Genomic DNA, 21,087 nt, shown 5'->3' on the forward strand with positions numbered 1-21,087 from the left:
TGGAACATAATTATTAGGTTTCCCTGCTGAATTGGGCTGTGTGTCATCACCCCCTCCCTTCCCCAAGGGGAGAGCCCTGCAAGCATCAGCGCCATCCCCGTGCTCCCCACCCTGCCAATCTCAGAGTATCCCACAAAGTGTTCCCGGTCCTGAACTGATTTTTAGGAGTTGTATTTCTTGCAAAGAGCTCCTCATATTAGGGGAAAGTCGTAGTGAAATGGGTTTGTGTAATGGCTGCTCAAAATGGTGCAAGTTAATCAGCGTTTGGAATTATTAGTCTTTTAGCATTGTGAAAAGTGACTTTACGAGTACTTGATGCTTCTTGGACTCCATCACGCTCACAACTGTGCTTTTTAATCTCTCTGAAGGATGACAGTGCAGTCCTGGAGCTAATTAATTACCTTCTTTGAAGGTTAGAGCTTATTAATGACTGTTTACATATCGGTCCCGTTGCCTCGTTCTCTTGGTTCGAATGTTACAATATCCTCCTTTTTCAGAGAAATATCTGGGGTTTCAGGGCACCCAAAGAACCATGGCTTGGAAAACTCTAAAACAGGACAGAGTATGCACAACTTTTGTGTTACTGTTCCCCCCCAGCCCCAGCACTTTGCCAAGTGCTTTGTTTTTCTCACACACAGACACACACAGGGTGAGTTTTGGCACTGCCTGGTGAACTGGGCGCTGATTACAAGCTTTCCTTGCAACCACCAGCCTTTTCATTTCTGATAGGCACAACAAAACAAACCTAATAATAGGACTGAAATGACAGCACAGGACAGAAGGCTCAGTGTCACTGGAGAAAACAACACTTAGAAGAAGCCGCAAAGAGAGACACAGGGCAGGCCAGCTCATGTAAAAACAAAACATAAAAACAAACATATTCCCTCACAATCCCAGCGTGGCTGGAGGAGGAGAAAAATCACAGTTTGTTACATAGTTGAGGGGAACTGGAATTGCTCCTCTCCTGCTGTGATTTGCTGGATCTCTGTCTGCTTTCACCATCAGCAGAGTTAAAAAAAATTTAAAAAAAAAGGTGTGTGGGGAAATCTCCCCAAAACTCCTTCAATCTCAGTATCGTGAACATCTTTTTCATAGCAGAGATAAGTCTGAAGAACTGACTGGCTTAATGTGATCAGCCACAGTTTGGATCAGATGTGGTAAAATCCTCCAAACAGATCCCTGCAGCCGATGGCCTTCCCTGCTGAGCAGCACTAGCCAGGGAGCATAATCCAGAAATTCCGATGTTAAGCTGAATTTATCACACTGAAGTAGTGCTATTGCATCATGTGAGTAGATACTGTGAAGATAAAATGTGTTTATGATCATAGGAAAGAAAAGATTGTTCGCCTCTGTCCAGAGATAAACTCACAGTGAGAGTCAGGAAAAGGGATAATCCCCAGGGCAGCGTCTGCACCGCTTGGTGTTTGCTCAGCACACGCCTTGTGCTCCTCACTGGTGCTGGAAGAGACAAGATTAATACTGATACCATTTTAAATATTTGCACCCTTTGGCTCTTGAGTCTGTCTCAGCCTCAGTGTATTAATTTGTTACCCGCAAATAACGCAACCGTGAATCCGAAATGTTTAATTTATCAGCGATTTCCCTGAGCCTTGGCTTGTTATCCAGCAAGTTTTCATCTGTGAGAACTGCAGCACTGACCTGCTGGCAGATATCTGCTGCTCTTTGTCCATCTCACTGCCTCACCATCAAGGAGGGGTTTCAGCAGAGCCACCTGGGGGAATTGCCTTTGAGATGCTCTCGAGAAGGGCTCGGTGGCAGCACAGAATATTGACTTTAATGGTTTTCCCTGGTGGTGACAGCGGGTTTGTCCTCACTGGGAGGTCCTGCTGAGTCCCTGCACTTGATGCAGCAAAGGAATCTCCTCCCTAATCAAGTCAGAAGGTCCCTCTTAGCTGGCAGTGCCAAGGTGAAAACTGTGGTCCCGTTGGGGTGGGTTGTTACTGGTGCCAGAGCTCTTGTTTTTCAGGTGACACTTTGAAGAATTCCTTTGTCTCATCCTCCTATGTGATTTCTAGAAGGATTTTATTTTTAAAATTGAGCTTTTTGCTGTTTCTCCTTAAATGCATCTGGCAGGAGCACAGCTTGCTGCTGCTGCAGGAAAGCACACACATCTTTCCCAGCTCTATCTCTGATGGGCCACACTTTGGTGGTTTTCTGGCTGTTCACCTTCTAAAAGCTCTGAGAACTTCTATCATTTGACCAAGCAGAAAACTTCTGGAAATAGAAAATGTCTCAAGGTTCCCATTTAGGTCAATTATTATCAAGGGTAGAAACTGATATATTTGGAAAAATGAAAATACTGTTCCTTATGGGATAAAGTCTCTTTTCACCCCTGCTGGATGGGGTAGGATGGAAGCAGATTAATTTTCAGAACAGACTCCATTATTACCTGGTTTTATTTACCTTATTAAAGGTGTTGCTGATGGGAGAATGCTCAGGTGCTTGGTTTGAGAGAGCCATCTGAATGTGGAATAATTTTTTTGCTTCTAATTATCCATATTCATCCATTTTGGGTGCAGCAAGGAAGGGGAATTGGGAAAAGACATTCTTGTTTCTCTTTCCCCATGTCTTGTTGAGGAGAATTTCAGTCCCAGCGTGTCCCAGCTCTCTGTGTTCACGTGGGGCTCCCACAGCCCTTCCTCAGGTACCCCCAGCAGTTACACTCTCTGTTTAAGAGGAATTCTCTAACAGTTCTATTCCTTGTTTTTACCTCTTTTCAGAACGTGGGGCAAGAGCAGGAAAGGGAAACTTCTTTGCAAAGCTCAAATATTTCCACAAACACTTAGTTTGAACTTGAATCTGTAGCTGATTGAGTGTTCACTTTCGTTCACACTGACTGTGAGGCTCAGCTGTGTTGACACCCAAGGCAGATCTCTTTGATATCTTCCTGCTTTCTGTAGATTTTTGATTTGACAACAAATAAATCATATAAAACGTGTTTATTATGAGAAACAGGAACAATATATTGTGTTGTCACTAAAAGGATGCAAGGCCTTTGTTGGAACAGAAGAGCCTAAAAAGCACTGAATGGTGCATTTTAATTCTTTTCATCTAATTAAAGTTGTAGTTATTCTTCAATTAAATAGAATATGAGTGCATACATTTATTTTAATTAAATATATGTATTTCTTTAGATTGAAATGAATGTGAACAGTCTTATTTTTAAGTAGATAGGGTACATGTGAGCTTATAAATAATGTGTGTGCATCACTGCTTACAAAAGGAGCTGGATCAAGGATTTTAATTTTATTTATAAGCAAACTTCCCTGGCAGGTTCCCACCAGTGACAGGAGGAGCTGGGGCAGTGCAAACTTTAACCTATTTCATTTAAAATGTATTTGGTCTGTCACACGTCTCGCAGCAAATTATAAACCAAGTCCTTCTCACCTCATAACTCCTTTGGCTGATTCTTTCTCCCTATCTTTTAATCCTGGAGTGGTAAAGTGATTTAGCAAAGGCTGCATCTGTTTTCTCTTGTTACCTGATAACTCCTTAATGAGGACTCACAGCTTATGTGAGAGCAGGGTCATTAGTCCTAATGGATGGGGGGACAGCTGATATGGCATGGGAAAGGTTAAAGATTACCCGGGAACTTTGGCAAATCTGCAGGACAGCACGGGGCAGTAAGTGCTGGAATGGCTTCCCACTGATATTCCTGGGCTGATGGGCTCATCCCTGCACACCCACAGCTCCTCAGGATTCCTGTTCCTCGGGGCAGGAATTCGTTGGGCTCCATAAGCACATTAGTGTTTTTGGGTTTTTTTGTTTACCTAGAGAGCTATAAATTTATACTTGGCACCCTGTCATCTCAGGGTGTAGAAATATTAAAGATATTTTCTAAAATAGTTCAATTAGAGTTTTTTTGGCCTTTCCACTTCGCTGTGTAGCACTTCCTGATTTCTCCTTCCCGCTGGACAAACTGTAAACTGATCGTGTTGTGGCGTTTGAAGTGCTGGCCCCGAACCTGCCTGCTCAGTTTTTGGGAGGGCACTTGGGCCCCATCCCCGTGGTGGCACCGGGGCCATTCTGGGTCTGTCCCCCACCCCTCAGGCCCTGCTTTCTGTCACTGTTCTCATCCCTCTGCCCTCGCCACCGCTCCGGCTCCTTCCATTCCCCTCCGCCGTCGCTGGGCATAAAAAGAAAATAATCAGAAACAAATGGCAGGATATTACTAAAGACTTTAAACCCCAAAGCCATCGCTGCGCTCAAGGCCTGGCTCGATTTTTAAGTGGAAGTATCTCCATTAGCAGTAATGGGGTGAGTCCATCAGCGGAGGCATCTCAGAGGTTAATCAGCCTTCCTGGCCATCGATAGCGGGTGGCGCCTGCTGCTGCTGGCCCTGCACAGGCTTTCCTGACAGCACCCCAACAGCCCCTGTGTAAGTCATTTCCTATGAATTATTAAAACAAACGTTTGGCTGCTAATTGATGAACGCTAATGTGTTTTCTAATCACTGCAGTTTGAGATTTTAGCACTAAACAAAGCAGTTGCAATTGATTTGTGGCTGCTCCTTGGTTTTCAGCCTGGCATCTGGGTGCTTTTTTTTTTTTTTTTCTCCCCTTTTCAATTTAGCAGGCAGCTTAGCTTGTCCTTTTAGTTAAGAATTGGCTTGTTACAGTGTCATTCCATTCTGATCTCTTTCGCTCTTTCTTATTTATATTGCATAATAAATCTGCTCAATTCTTTTACAGGCAAACCGGGCTCAGTCCTTGATTCAAGGAGAAAATATTTGAAGTTGTAGTTGGGGTTGTTTTTCTTTAAACCCTCATCTCTCCTACTGTGTCTACTCTCCCCCTTTCTCCAAACAAAATAAAGCAAAAATAAAAACAATCTCCAGCATCTTTAGCTGATAAAAAGCTGGTGCAGTGAAAATGTTTTCAAAGCCACGTCTGGAAAACATGCCGAGCCTGGAAAGCCCCATGGTTTGTGCTGGGATGTGCAGTGTGGGGACAGGGCTCTGCTTTCCAGGACCAGTTTTAATTTTTCCTGCATTTGATCCTGTTTTCAGTTTTCAGGCTGCAAAAAGCTGAATTGCTGAGTGGGTCGGATGCAGGGAAGGCCAAATCCCATCTCCTGCACAAAACTCTGTCAGGACCAGCATTTAAGGGTATTTCTGTGTGAGCACTGCCCTCCTACACACCCAGCTCGGCCTCGTCATTTAATCCTTCCAGAAATAAAACAAAATTAAAGAAACTGAACCCCAAAATACTTAAAATATTAAAACATTAAATCAGTTGAACATTAAAATGCTTCTTTTTTTTTTTTTTTTTTAAGAATGCTTTGGGATAATTGAATTCCAAACCAGAGGTGAATTTTTTCAAGCTGTGCCGATTCATCCCGTTTATTTCCTGTGTGCACGATCTGCATTGAGAAAACGCTGCAGATCATCCACCAAACGGCCCTGGATGTCATTTATTGGGGTTTTCTTTCCCTCTTCACAGACGATAAAGACGGGGCTGACCATGGTTGGGAAGGTGGTCACTCAGCTCACGGGGACGCTGCCGTCGGGAGCCACCGAGGAGGAGATTTTGGCTCACAGCAACCTCCGCCGGAGCCCTCTGGTGCCTGGGATCGTCACCATCATCGACACCGAGACGGTGGCAGAGGGACAGGTAATGTCTGCACATGGGCAGCACCTGCATTTTCACTAAAACCTCCCCAAAATGGCTTTTTTACATCGTTGAAAGTGAAAAATAAATGGGATTTTTTTTGCTCGTTGCGGTCCCTCAGCGCAGGGATAAAGTCCTGCTTGGGACTGAAACAAGGCCAAAAAAAAAAATCTATATATCTCTATATATATATCTATCTATCTCATCCTTCCAGAGTATTTATGTGGCACTTTGACAGCGTGGGGCGTGAAGTGTCACATTTTGTCTCTCCAGACACTTGTTCCTAATTGACGCTGATTGATGCTGATCAGCTGAGGTGGAGATGGGGTCTGATCGTGGCTGTTGATGCACCACGTGGCTGGGAAACGTGGGGGTCCAGGAATACAGGGAACTGTTGAATTCCAGGTTAAAAAAAAAGATATTGATGGAAGTTTATTATAAAAGCTTCTAATTTTATATAAATCTCCAGACTAAAATGCAGCCAGGCAGGATTCTATTTTGTGAGGCATTTGCACTATTTCACCAATAATATATTAATTTACTGTATATAATAATGCACACACAGTGCATCAGGCAAAACCATTTGTTACAAAATCCATACCATTATCACAGCCACTATAAATGGGTGGGTTTTATACTCTCTTTAAGGCAGAGAAGATTTCCATGTCCTTTTTTATTTGCTTCTCTCACTCCTTTAATTTCTGAGTGTCTGCTCCTGGATCCAGTGTTGATGCACAGCTCCCACACACTCCCAACTAATCTGTAAAATCTTTTTCCTCGTGGTCACATTTATGGAATTTAAAAAGAAAAAGCCTTTATTTTTTTATTGTTTCCTCCCTATGCTCGTGGTGCTCATGGCAGGTGGGTTAGGGAGATGTTAAGGACTCAGCATAAAACATTATGGGCCTCTTCTTCCAAAATTAAAATAAAAGAAAGAGAATGGAAAAAGAATTTATTTATTTAAGATCTTAAGAGTCAGGTCTTAAAATAATACTATTGGCTGTTTGGAGTTTGTTTTTGTTTCCAGGGAAAAAAAAACAAAGGTCTTTTGGCTGTTCATATAAAACCAGGGGGAAAAAAAAAAAGGAAAAAAGAAGAACAATTTTCCTTCATAAATTTCTGATGAAGCCTTTTTAACGTGGTCATTATTTCTGCAGGTCGTTGTCTGTGCTTTGATTCTTCTGCACAGGCCTAGGGGGAAAAAAAAACCCAACATGATAGATCTTAGGTTTTTAAGTCTTGTTCTGTATGATTTAGAGGTTTTATGAACTTGTCCTCTGACCTCAACAATAGTAGGGAGCTCTCAAGCCTAAAGGGCACTACAGGAGAGTAGTTGTAAAAATGATAACGTTTGCCTTGTCCAAATACTGCTGCTCTAACATAAATAAGCCATCAGTTGTAGGAAGATCATTTTCTGCCTTGGATCTCTAGGGAGGGAGGCTCTGGGTTGGATGTGTTGTGGTGTGTAGGTGCTGCATTCAGATTTTTGGAAATCTGAAGGAAAATCTGTAAATCTGAAGTTCTAAAATGCTGTCGGATCGTTATCTTCAGTGCTGTGATTTGCTTTCAGAGTCAGTGTTGTGTTTCTTTCCAGGGAATGAAAATAACCTTTCTTTTGCATTGTTAGGCTTTTCATGGTGCAGGAGACTTTTTTAAACAGTCTTTTCTTGCCGAAATGTGCTTCTAGCAGAAGGAAAGTTGATTAAAAATAAATAAATACACTTTGTACTTGGTCGTTCCCCACGGCCCCAGCACAGAACCTGCTCATGTGAGGAGTGTCCTGGCTGCTCCCAATCCCCACTGAACTCATCCCTGTCCCTCCAGCTCTGTTTCCAGTGGAAATGTAAATTTTTGTGCACTTGTGCATGTGGTGGAGCCTGATTTGGGTGATTCCCCAGGAGCCTGGCAGGGATCTGGTGCTGTGAGCTGGGCAAGGAATGCCAGCCCAGGGCAGGTGGCACATGTTTGGACTGGCTGGGTAGTCCTGGGTGGTTCTTAGGGCAGAATTGAGTGAAGCTTCAGTTCAGGGAAGTGTTTCAGCACATCTGACCTTTAGACAAGGCGAGGATCTCCCTGAGCTAACGGGGGTTGCTCCTGTGGTGGAGCCTCCAGCTGATCCCGGGCGCGCAGGGCTGGAGCTCCACGGGCTGCTCCCCACTCTGCCAACTTCTGACATTGTTCTGCTCTTCTGAGGCAAAGCTGCTTGCTGGTGGTGGTCACCCCAAGTTCCTGTGCCGAGCCTGTGGCTGGCATGGCAGTGAGGGAGCAGGTTGGTGCCAATCCTCACTGGGATTTTGGGGAGAGCCACTGCCATCCAGCGACTCCCACAGCTCACTCTCTGTTTTCCTGATCCAGTGTTTTTCCTAAAGTCACTGGTTGATGGAATCATGGAATCACAGAATCACTGAGGTTGGAAAAGACCTGCAAGGCCATCAGGTCCATCCTTTGACCGAATCCCCCCAGCCCATGAAGTGCCACATCCCCTGCCAGGGTGGTCACTCCACTTCCCAGGGCAGCCCCTTCCAGTGCTTGCCCACTCCTCTTCCAGTGAAGAGATTTTTGCTCTGTGCAAATACAGCAATTTATTTGCCAGTAGGACAATTGGGGAACATATTTTGGTTACCAGCCAGAAGGACTGTTCACAGCTCTAGGTTCTCACTAATTTTTTGTTGTTTCTCCCGTTTCAAAGACATCAAATGTGAGGAACGTGAGGTGCAACTCGATGTGTTTCGTGCACTGCACAGGGGGTGAAATGCAAATTCACCACTGAAAAATACACAGTTAAAGAGCAAAGAAGTCTCCTCGTAGAATCTTCCAGGATTAAATCTACTGGGGAGATATTTGTAATAAACCTGATGAATGTAGATATTGTAGTAAACTCCCATCCCCAGCAGTTGTTGATGTGATAGCTCCTACTTTCATAATTGGCCATACTTGAAGAAAATTTGAATTATGAGGTAATTAAGTAAATGCAGAGGAATGCAGAATTATTGACGTTGGCTGTCATGAGGTATTTGTAAAAGGAATAAAAATAATTATCGAGATGCCCAAGTAACTTTGTGGTAAACCAAAGTATGTTAACAAGGTTGTGTGCTTGTTTAAACTTCCTTCTAATGAAGTGTTAGCAAACTTTTCATTTGGATGGAACCACTATTTATTTGAATCTGTTAATTAATTGAAATGGATAAAACTAAAACTATACAGATGTCCTCTTTTTTTTTTAATTATTTTTTATTTTTTTCCCCCAATAATTGGAATTAAACGTGTGAGACTTTATTGGCTGGGGTTTGAAAGAAAAATTCTTTTCCTTTGGCCTTTGTTTCTGTATTTTAATTAATTCACCCCCCGGGCCACCCAGGCGCAGGCTGCAGTAATGACCCTGCTCCAAAGTCGCCGGTTTTTCGGGGGCTGAATGTGAATCTGTTCAGCATCCCCCAGTGGGCTGACAGAGAAATGTGTGGCCATTCCAACATCCAGGACTGGGACTGAGGAGCCCTCACGGCTCATCCGCGACCCAGCCAGGGATCCGGGGGGACGTTTGCAGAATAACTTGGGAGAAGAAGAAGATAACATGTTGATCTGTTTATGTTTTAGAATGTGATTGGTGTTTTTTGTTTTGTTTTGTTTTTTTCCCTGTTCCCTATTAACTTTTTATTGCATTAAAGAGGAATTTTCAGGAAAAAAAAAACAAAACAACAGAAAAAAACCCCCCCACAAAACCAAAAAAAAACCAACCGACTGCTGCAGTTTCAAAAGTTCATTTTCGTTTGGTGAGGAGTTGATGGCAATTGAGCCAAATCAAGATGCTTATCAGGAGCAGGAACTGTTGGGAAACTTTGCTCTGAAGCAGCGAGGAGCTCAAAAGAATAAAGCATATTCCGTAATAAAACTTGAACCGTGGACATAACTCCTCTGGTCATTAACACCAGGGCTTTTATTCTGGGAGCAGCTCTCCCAAAGTCTGACCTGATGTTCTCCTCCTGCTCAGACGTTTAGCCTCAATTTTCCTCACTTTTTATATCTCCGTGTCCTACAGAAGAATTCTTTTTATATGTAAATACAGAAAGAGCAGCAGGATTCCCTGGGAGCATAATACTGTCTGCCTCACTTTTATTAAAGGGGATCTGGTTTTTGTCAAGAAGACATTTTTGTCTCAGATAAATGGTTCAGGCTGAGCACGGGGCTGGTTTGAGTTTATGCTGGATTCTATTAAAAGGAGAGCAGTAGTTAATGCCACAGATCTATCACTTTTAGCCCTTTTCCACTGATGTTTGACCCTGGCTGTAAGCTGGGGGGAGGCTGAGGGGGTCGGTGTTTGTGGGTAGGGGCTGAACCAAACCCTACCTTCAGCTGTTTAAGCCACTGGAGATGTCATCAGCGAGGATACCTTTATGATATAACAGTCATATTTATAATTATTGCCAAACCTATTTGTTTTTACGATGATGGGATTACTCCTTCTTAATTGTGTTAAGAGTAGGACCTGCTTGATTAGATTTGGGCCCATTTTTTTACTTGTGCTACTTTCATGTTTTATTTAAAAACATGTCTCCACTGGGATAAGTGGTGTAATTTGCCTTTAAAGATTAAAATAATTGGAGTCATAATTACTGGTGGCTCCTGTTGAGCAGGACGGAAAATACGGCGGATGAAGAAAAATATGGCACAGGAGGAAAAAGCTTCAGCCCTCAGAGCAGACACTGGTGGCTGGTGGTAAATGTAAGGACGCCCTTGGTGCTCTGTCTCTTTGTTTTTGGGTGAGATGAGGAGGATTTGGTGAACCTTTGCTCAGGGTTGTGTTGCAGCAGCGCTGCTTTGGGACCATGGCCACGGGCTCTTTCCTGGGCAGCTCTTCGGAAAACCCTGGTGCAGGTCCCTTGGTAAAACCCTCTTTGGGCATCAGGAATAGCCAAATGCTCCTTTCATGCAGTTTATGACATTTATTGCTTTGTTCCATTTCTCCCAAGTGCTCATTTATTCACAGGGGTGTCAGGGCTGGAAGAGTCCGATTGTTCGTTTCTCGTCGGGTTTTTTTTGCCGACTCTGCAAGGGAGGTCCTCGAGCACCCTGAGGAGCCTCAGTGACTGAGTAATGCTCAGATTTATGAACCTTTCCCAGGGAGAGACTTTTCCTCCTAATAGTAGGGTGGTTAGAGGCCACTACCTTGGAGAACCAAGCCTGGTTGGCCTGAAAAAAATTGCAGGCTGAGGATTCCTGTGGGCTCTGTCGGCTCTGGGAAGGCGAATGAGCTGCTACCCTCGAGCTCCCCGACAGCACTTGCATGTGTTATTAGGGAAATTGTCCCACTGGTGTGTGATTTCCAGGAAAAATTTCCAGCTCTGCTGTTTGCAGTGGTAGGAAACCATCAGCTGGTTGAAAGGAGCGTTACTGGGGCGATGGGGGGGTTGATTGGATGGGCCATTTGTTACCCTGCAGGTCCCTCCAGCAGTATCTTCCACTTCAGCTCTGCAAGGAATAGCTCTAAAATTGGTGAAATTTGTGTGCCAGAGGCCTGGGATGATTTTAAATTGTTGTACAGCTCTGGTCTTCATCCTTGTCCACCCAAAATCTGTGCAATGTGCTCCATCCAGCTTGATATGACCCTGCCATACTGAGGCAGTTAAACCCATATAAAGATCTCTAATACACAAAATAATGTACTCCTAAGGCAGCATGTGTTCCATCAGCATAATTTTGACTTCCTTAGGTTGTATTAATAGGGGAGAATTCCCCTGGGATTTAAAGCTGTGCAAGCTCTGACCTGGGACGGGCACCAGGCTTTGGGTTGGTGGCATCTGAGGGAGGGACATTCCCAAAGAGGCTCTTTGGCTGATGATGCAGTTCAGTCTAATCCCTTGGATTTTATTTTTTTATTCTCCTTCCTTTGTGGTGTTGGAATTGTGTAAGAAGCTCCATCCTTCCCTGCTTGAGCAAGTGCTGTTTCCATGCGTGTCACCAAAGCCAGGGTGTCCATTCTGTGGAGATTTTTGAAAAAACTCCTTTTGGAGTGGTTTTTTTCAGGAAGACAATTTTAAGCAGTGATTGGAAAAAGCATGGAATCTGTTAACATTCCCTACAGATAGAGATTTGGGCTTTATTGTATTCTCAGAGTGGTACAACTGAGCTGCCTGACAGTTTTTAATGTTGTGACATTTTTGCTTTGTGTCGTGTTTCCAGAGGAAAAATATTTAAGATTATTATTAAATTATTAAAGAGCATCTTGCCACGCAGAGTAAAAGGAGGAGTTTTCCCCTGTCTGTCGTGTTGCAGGGGGTGATAACAGCAGTGCATTTATCACTTTTATTTTTCCTTAAATAAAACCCTATTGAATCAATCCAGTTTACAGCCTGCAGAAGATGCTGCACAGGAATTATCCTGCAAAGCTGTTTTTTAGCAGTGATTTAGATGCTGTTGATACCTCCACGTTTCTAGATTAAATATTTTTATTTCACACACCAGACTTGACCAGGAAAAAAAAAAAAAAAAGAAAAGAAAATAAGAAAATCTCTTTTGCAAAGCCGGTTTATGGTGTTAGTTCATCATTATAATTTGAGCAAAGGATTGGGGCTGCTGGGCCGATGCAGAGGAGTGAGGAGTTGTGTCTTTGGGCTGAGGGGAGAACAGGCTCCCTTTGAAAAGGCCTTCGGAAGATCTCCAGCCCCTTTGGTTTGGTGGTTCTGGAAGGAGCACGAAATGCTGACGGGGGAAAGCAAAGCCATAATTGTGCTGGGGGGACAGTGCCAAGTCCTGGGAGCAGCCAGGACCCGCTACGTGACTGCCTTAAACGCTTAAAGATGAGCCCTCCGTTTGAAGCATAAAAATATCTCTGAATTATTTTGATATCTGCTCGGAGTAGGAAGTATTAAAACCCTTCAGATTGGTTTGGAAGCAGCAGACAAATTATTCAGAGCTTGAAACGGGCAGTTTTGTGCTGTGTCTTGTTAAGAAGGTGGTTTTCTGCTCGCCACAGAAACCTCTTTTTTTAAGTCCTTTTCTGACAGATCTTTCTCTTTGTTTTGCTGAATTTAGTCTTGAGGATGATGTAATCAAGGAATAAAATACCCCTGCAGCTCTTGTATGTGTTGTACCCTCACAAATTTTGGTTCTTTCCTATAAATCTAAGATTATCTTTGCTTTTCATACACTGAGACACCACTGTGTGTCCTTTTGGGTGTCCCTTTGGATGTCCTCACAGTCAGCTTTAGTTTTGACCGGCCCAGGAATTTTATCAGCTTCAAATTGGCTTTTGTTTAAAAACCCCAAAAGCTCATCCTTTGCCCTTTTCTCTGGAAGATGTTGCTCAACAACACTGATCTCAGTCCAGGTATTTTCCACTGAATTTCCCACTCTTGTGAAAACTCTCCCCTGTCTTTTAATTCCTGTTTTTTGTTCACAAGGAGGTATTTTATGAGAGCGTGATTTTTTTTAAAGCGGTTTTGACAAACAACTCTTTGTAATAATTTTATCTGATGTTCTTTGAGGCAGTTTCAGGACAGAAAAAAATTCCTGTTAGCTGCTATTTCCAGTGCAGCTGCTTCCATCCACATTCCCAGCCCTTGGCTTTTCTTGCATCCTCTGGAAGTGCAGATCCCTCTCTTCCTGCACAGCACACGGAGTCCTGTTGGAATGAGCTGCTGTGCAGGCAGGAACAAATCATGGAGCAAAACAGGGGTATTTGACTACTTTGTCCTATTTGCAAAGGACAAGGGAACAGGAAATCAGGTATAAGGTGCATAATCCTTACTGGTTATTGGAGCAGTCTCGTGTCTGTGTGAAACAATGCCAGAGGATTGGGTTATATTGTTATACGTGTTATACACTGTTATATATTGCAGCTTTAATGTGAATTGCACCACTCTGGACATCTCACAAACCAGTCCCTGTGTCAGGAAGTTGGCATTTCCCCTCAGGTGTGTCTTTCCTTGCTGACCCCTGGCTCTGTCCCCGTTCCAGGTGCTGGTGAGCGAGGACTCGGACAGCGATGGCATCGTGGCCCATTTCCCTGCCCACGAGAAGCCCATTTGCTGCATGGCCTTCAACCCCAGTGGTAAGAGATTTTCCTGCTTCATGTGACAGCTGTGAACAAGATGCAGACAGTAAATGTTGTAGGGATGTGTTCCAGGGCTCTGGAGGAATTGCAGGTACCACCGTGACACCTGCAGGTACCCGCTCAGTGCCAGGCTGTGTCACATTTGGGGTAATTTGTCTTTTCTGGGGATTTCAAACTGTTGTACCCTGGTAAAAGTGAGGAGGTTTGGTCTGTCCCTTCCTGTAATTTGTCTTTTCTGGGGATTTCAAACTTCAGCAGCTGCTGTGCTCTGGTGAAAGTGAGGACATTTAATCTGTCCCTGCCCGTGTAGCACTGAGGGATTCCTGTCTGCTGCAGTCCTGCCAGCCAGGTACCCAGATGTTGAGGGCCACAGAGGATCAGCACAGGGGTTAAATTATCCTCCTCTGGAAATATGGAAACAAAGTCCTTTTGCTGGTTTTAAAAGTACCTGACACTGCCATTGTTTGGTCGTTGATTCTGCCCTCTCTCCTGGCTGAAATCAACTTTAATCTCAAAATACTTGTAAGAAACTCCTCAAAATTACCTCTGTCTCTCCTTCCTCTTTATAAATAAACAGTGAGTGTGGGCAGCAGAGAGGTATACAAGCCCTGTGGATTAATAAATCTTACTGACCTGACAATTAACATGTTCGTTATCTGTAGACAAATAACGTTTGGGCTGATGTCAGGGAGATGGTCGGGGAATCAACAGCTTCCACTTGCCTAAACTAACAATTTCTGTAATGCAGCAAATGCCAGGAAGATCAGGAGGGTGAAGCCACATTTCAGGGAATAAAACTACATGTCTGTCATTTATGTTTTCACTTTTACTGACCAGTTGGTGTTATTCTGACACCCCATCTGTTGTGTCAGAACTCTTTAATAAAAGAGCTGTGCAGTTCACAGCGTTTTCACTGGCAGTTTGTGACAGAAAAAGCTGTATTCTCATCTGGCTGGGTTTTCTTTTAGGGGAATTTTTTTTGTGGAACTCTGTGCACTGAAGTGAGAATCAGCTATTCCAAAGCTCTGTGCTCTGGAAGAGGGGTAATACCTGGAGTCGAGCAGTGCTAAGTAGGTGAAATAAATACAGCTACCTAAATTAGAATGGTCTATGGATATTATTTAAATGCCTCCTTAAGACAGTTTTTAGGATTTATTAAATTTAAGGGCGGCAGAACGTTTATGCAAAACCGAATTAACTTCTTTTTAAAATGGAAGGATATTTTTGCAAACGACTGGAATATTTTTGTTGGGACCAGATTCTTGGTTTTGCTCAGGTACTGCAGTGACAGTAATTTGGGTGTGACAGAGCAGGGCGGTCCCTTTTTTAATGGGTGCTGTTTTTGGCTGTCAGCTCGGGGTGTTTGCAGGGGGGAGGGCTCCCAGCAAGGGGGGTGAATCCTCCTGTCCTGGGCACAGCGAGAGCAAACCAGAGAAAACTCCTCTCCGGTGAGAGCAGCACTTAGCACAGCGTTCTGTGTCCTTTATTTAACATCAAGGCAGGGGTTTGTTTGAAGCCAGGGCTGTAACAACATCTCCATCCATCCTTTAGTGGTACACGGGCAGTCAAGCCGAGCTCATTACAGAGAACAAAACAAGAGGTGGCTTTTGATACTGCCCTTGGCTGCCTGCAGGGAGAAACCACTCCTGCTCCTGATTTCCAGCACAGCAACTGCAGACTTGTGCTGGGAAGGCAAACAGGGGGCTCTGCTCTGTCCCACTGCACTGTTCTATTCTCTGATAAACAGCTGAATTTCATCGTGTCTCGGCCCACGGGCCCCTGAGCTGCACAGGGGTTCAGGTCTGTGAAAACTGGCAGGTTTGTGTTTAAAAAATTCCAAAATAAAACCATCACTGCTGCTGGAACGCACCGAAGGTCAGTGGAGATGGAAGATGGATATGATTTTTGTGTACTGAACTAGTGCCACAGCCACTTGAACCTCTGTTTTAAAGGAATCAGTTGCCAGTAAGATGCATTTTGTTTGTTTGTTTGTTCCTGCTGTGTATTTTTTTCATGCTGAACAAGGAGCTTGCTGGGGGACAAGTTAATTGGGATAAAATAAGAGTGCAGAATGGGTGGGTATTGGTAGAACAGCTCCTGGGAATATATTGCTGCACTGCTGGATCTCCAGAAACAATCCAACAGGAGGAAAGAGACTCCCTGAAGTCAGTAAATGACAGTTGGATTTTTTTTTTCCCCCAAAATTTGTCTTTTTTTGAGGTATTCAGAGAAACTAAAGTGCAGTCAACTTTTTTTGGTATTAGATCAATGGCTGCTCTGAAAATCTGGGTGAATAACAAAATATCAACCCTGAATTATCACTTCTGAACATGCTTAGGGGGCACCATAGATTGTTTTTCCCTGCTGCCCTGGATATCTCTCTTCCAGACCCTTCTGGTAATAACAGCTTCTGAGGCAGCTGATTTTAGGGAGACTGTAAAAGTCTCAGGCTCAGATGTGCAGCAAATCATGTTCATCACTAAAGGGAAAAAAGAAAAAAAGCCATAAAGCAGAAAATGCCAGGCCCTGGTGGTTCAGGTGCTCTCTCTGGTTTTTCCCGTGCACAGCAAATTTCGGTTTTTGTGAGAAGCTGGTGGGGAGTGGATTGGATGGGGATTTTTTTGGGGAGTGGAGGGGAGAGAAGGGTTTCTGCTGCAGCTGAAAAGGTGCAGCCAGGCACCCCAATCCCCATTCCTATGGAATCCCTAAAGGCCAGGTCCCTTTGTACGTTGTTACGGCCTCTGTGCTCGAATGTTTCATTTTAATCGGTGAGATGTGGAGTGGGGCAGTAAAAGCGAGCAAGAACTGCTCCTCCCTGCCTGTTTGTGCTGCTGGAGGCTTTGGGAAGCACACATGGAATTTTCTTCCACTTTGTCGCAGTTTTCCTCCACACTTTTGAGTCAAAATCAGGATTATTTATACGATGCCAATTTATGCCAGAAGTGGTGGCTTTTGTGACTTTCAGGAGGATAAAGTCCCTTTTCTGGAGCACTTCTCTCAGGTGGCTCTTGGTTACAGTGCTGTTTCCTACTGGATTGGGAAATAATAATGATGATGATAATAATAATAATATTATTATTATTATTCATTCTTCCACCTGCCGCAGGGGTGTTGAAACCCCACGGTATGGTCCATGGGAGCAGCTGCTACAGCAACAACCCCACCTCCACCCCTGGGTTCTGAACAAAGACTTTAAACCTTTTCTGAAAACTTTTAAAGATGAGAATAAATGATAAGAGAAAGTGAAGTAACATTAATAGTCTGGGGGCTTTATTAATGTACCCCTGGCAGGGATGTTTGTGCAGGGGAAGCAGGAGGGTTATACTGACAATGAGGCTCTGAGAACAGTCACTTTAATTCACTTATTAAATGAAAATCACATTAGGCTTTTGTGTGGATGCTTTTTTACTCAGCCTTAACATTGGCTTGATTTATTTTAGCTTGAATATTCAGTTTTGGCTGAATTGGAGGCCAACTTACTGTGGGCAGAGTGTCCAGACAAAGAATGTAGTGCTGTTTACTAATTCCCAGCAGGTAATTTAAATTAATTATTCAGACTGCCTAAGTGTGGATCTGCTCCCAACCTGTGCATCATAATTTCCCTGGAAGTGTCCAAGGCCAGGGTTTGGAGCACCCTGGAATAGTGACTGAAGGTGCCCCTGCCTGTGGCAGGAGGTGGAACTGGATGGACTTTATGGTCCCTTCCAGCCCAACCCATTCCCTGATTCCATGTGCAACCAGTAACAGTTTTATAGCCAGTAAAACCTCTCTGTTACACGAGGTAAAGCAGCAGTATTGACACCGAGGTCTCTATTTATTATGGTTGAATTTTTGCCATTATTAAAATGCAGCCAGGAGGAAAAAAAAAAATAAAAAAGAAATTAAGTAAATATTTTCCTGGTTATTAAGATGTTTTCCTGTCAGTGCAACATTATGCGAGAATTCATCATTAGGGGGCTTTGAACTTTTATGGGTCTATAATATTTATATATATTTTTATATATTTGGATTTGATACTTGTTTATCTAATTAAAAAGCCAGTTGGAGAATGAGGTGGTCATTAGAGTGGTGCAGAAGGATCCTCTCTGCTACTTAATGTAAAGCTCATTATTTAAAGTCTGGGTGGAGGGGACCTGCACTGAGTTTGGGAAGTCCACAGAAGGAAGGAACCCTCAGAGGGGGTTACTGAAATGAAGATGTTTACAGCAAAGCCTCCAAGCTTTTATAACGTGCTGGGGAGAGGCTGCCAGGAATTGGGAGTGTGTGCGGGGCTGGAAACGGGAGAGGGAAGGGAAGGATTAAATGTTACAGTTGGAAAGGGTTCTCAGTGATAAACTGGATTAGTCTGAACTGGAGAGTGTCTAGACTGGAGACTGAGGGAACCCAGCAAATATCCTCATTTTTCATTAAGTTGTATTAGACACTGATTTCCAGAGGAGGGAAAAACCTCACCAGTTTTGGTGTCCATGGAAGTGAATTCCCTTTGTTCCCATCCCAACTGACCCTGCTGCTCCTGCCCGGAGCAGGGGCTGCCAGGGGAATTCCCTGCATGGCTTCACTCACATGCTTTGGGTTATTGCTGCTCCTTTGCTTTTTGGTCCAAGCAATTCACTGTTTCACTTTCGTGGAAGGGCCTGGGATTGGAAGCAAATATCCAGGGTCGAGGTGGGACTCGGAATTTGGACTGCATTGGGACTGGGGAGATTTAAACCTCCCTCCTATTTTTATTTTTTACTTGGATATAATGGTATCAATTATTTGGAAGTTGGATTTCCACATATTTAAAATAAATAGTTGTTGTTTTTATTTTTATATATCTCTAACCAAACCAAACCTGAGGGCTGAGGAGAGCAGGGTGGTGCATCTTTGCAAAACTCCCCAGTGTACTGTAATTTATTTATTTTTTTTTAAATATATTTATCTGTGTTTTCCCCCATACTCAAGGAATATATTTCAAAACAAATTGAAAATTCTGGCTTCCTTGCAATCCTAATGTTTAATCCTCAATTCTTTGTTTGTGTGTACAACTTTAAAAGGTTGTGGCTCCCTTTGCCCTGTTCTGAATGGATTCCTCTAAAGGATGTTCAGGTTCCTGATTCTCTTAATTAGTATTGATCCTGTGCGTTCTGGAAAGGTGTTTTCATTAATTTTTATAAAGACATATTAAAAAATAATAATACTTTTTGAGGACAGCGAGTCAGTTTTGGGGAGTCTGTGGAGCAGCAGAAGCTTCGTGTTTCACCCCTCTGGGTGGGCTTCTTGTGGGATTCTCTAAGGCCTTTCTGAGTAGTTTGTAAAACCTGAACCCTCTGGTCCCTGGATATGTTGGGATGGGCTCTGGGCTGCCACACAAACGTGTTTTATGGACACACACAAAATCCTGGTGGCTTGTGCGTGAGGGCAGTGATGGAACTCCACACCAACACCGTCCGTGTCCCGCTGAGGAACCCCCGGGAAATCACTCCCTGCTGTTTGCTGCCCCCAGCTCAGAGGGCAGCAAAATCCAGCAAAAATCCAGTCCAAATGCAGTCAAATGTTCCTGATGGAACAGAGGAAGGGCAGAGCAGCCCCTGCCGTGCCTGCTGCTCGTGGCATCCCGGGCTGCAGCGAGGCAGTCGGGAGCCGTCTGACCCGACAGCTGCGTTCAGTTTGTTTCCCAATTTCTGCCTGCCTTTCTTGTTTATTAGCTGTGACTCTGGGGTCAGAATTAAAACAAATATTTTAATGGCAGCGTGGATGGTGTTGGCTGGAACCCCCCTGGCCGGGGCTCCAGCTGGGAGGGGTGAGGGAGCCCCGGCCGGCAGGGTTGGAGTCACCCTCGGAGGGGCTTCTGCAAGTGGGATCTCTGTAAATCCCAGCCCTGGTAAAGCCTGGAATCCGCTTTTTAGTCCTCTTAGCAAGCTGGACGTGCTTAAAGGATGTGGGTTTCAGGAGGGAGAGGACCCTTTCATACATTTCTGCCATGTTGGAAAGGAACAGAATCCTCTCTTCGTTTGGGCAGCTCGGAGGTATAAAGGCCTTTATGAACTGTGATAATTAAAACCAACTTGTGTGTAAATTGCACACATCTCTCCATACTGCAGGAATTGTTGTATGTGCTTTTAAGAGTAATTTTAGAGTCTGCTGGGCTGCAGCTTTATTTCAGTCAATTGTCTTTACTTCGCCACATTTAAAGGCTGAATTATGGATGTTTTATTTGTGCTAAAGCTGAATATGAGTTGCTAAATTCATTGTTGTCTACACTTGGGCAAGTTCTCTACAGCCATAGATAATACAATAAAAACAGAGTCTGTAAGGAAGGAAATCAGATCAGTGCTTCAGAAATCAGTTCCAGACAGAGGTTTCTACCTTATTTACCAGTTCTATTACCCAAATTTCATGATAAACTGGAAGTTTCCTCTCCACCCTCTAGGAAAACAGAAAATTTTATAGCCATGCCAAGCTTAATTAAATTCTATAAATGCTGAGCTAAAAGTATTGATTTTTTAAAATTATTATTATTATTTTAACTTTTTATTTAAATGTGGAACAAATGCATTTTTAATAATCTTAGTGTTTCTTGCTGGTGTTTTGAAGAAGGTAAGAAATAAATCATTTAGGATTTGAAAGTTCTGGAGACGAAGGGTTTAATACAGGGAGTAGAACTTGGTGAGTTTCTTTTCCCCTCCCTCCTCACGTGAAGGCTGTAAATGGGATGGGAAACGGGAGCTTCATCCTTTCAGTCTGGACCAGCTGCTCTAGAAGTGTCACCGACAGGCCTGGAATAACCAAACCCCTCATTTTTACTTCTGTTCTCCACCTTTATGGTGATTTTAAGGCTCAAATCCGTGGCCTGCAGTGATGTGTTCTGTCTGCCAGGCGTGGCTCGTGTGGCACAGAGTTTTGCAGCTGAGCTGGGACGGGCTGATTCCAGCTGGGATTGTGGCTTCAGGCTCCACTGGAGAGCTGTCACTGCTGTGCTTTCATTCCTCATTTCCAGGAGCATCCATACTCACGTATCCACGGCTTGGATTTGTTTTGGGAGCGGGGTGGAGGGGAGAGGTTTGCACGTCTGGTTGAAGGTGGTTTGAATCCCTCATTCCTGGGTTTGGAAGGGCTGTGCCTCGTCTCTCAGTGGGGCTGGGGAGGGAGAGCTGCTCTGCCAAGAACTATATGTACAACAAACCCAGTAGGTGGCTGTGGGCAGCCAGGAAAGATGAGAATTACCCTCTATTTGATTTTTTTTTTTTTTTCTTAGAGGTTGTGCTTCAACTGCCAGTTTGTTAAGGCGAGTAAGTAGTCTTAGAGCCTCTGAAAAGGACATTTTGTTACAAAGGCTTCCTGGTGGTCTTCTCCTGGGACAGTGTTTCTCAAAAAAAGCTTTTCCCTACCCTGAAATGCAGCTCAGGCGTGTTTTCCAGCAGCAGG

At 43.8% G+C, this 21,087-nt stretch overlaps 1 protein-coding gene across 9 annotated transcripts in view; it reads left to right on the top strand.

Moving 5' to 3' along the window:
- Positions 1-21,087, top strand: part of BCAS3 (BCAS3 microtubule associated cell migration factor) — a 302,017-nt gene that overhangs the window by 44,057 nt on the left and 236,873 nt on the right. For all 9 annotated transcript variants that reach the window (XR_007629761.1, XM_050321864.1, XM_050321866.1 and 6 more), the window contains exons 12-13: positions 5,463-5,633; positions 13,584-13,677. Coding sequence is in view for 8 of the 9 variants with exons in the window: in XM_050321864.1 (XP_050177821.1) it covers positions 5,463-5,633; positions 13,584-13,677 (265 nt within the window). In the remaining variant the exon portion in view is untranslated. The remainder of the gene's footprint in view (positions 1-5,462; positions 5,634-13,583; positions 13,678-21,087) is intronic.

This window comes from Myiozetetes cayanensis, unplaced genomic scaffold (assembly GCF_022539395.1).
Source record: "Myiozetetes cayanensis isolate MyiCay16 unplaced genomic scaffold, myiCay2020 scf27, whole genome shotgun sequence".
NCBI lineage: Eukaryota > Metazoa > Chordata > Aves > Passeriformes > Tyrannidae > Myiozetetes > Myiozetetes cayanensis.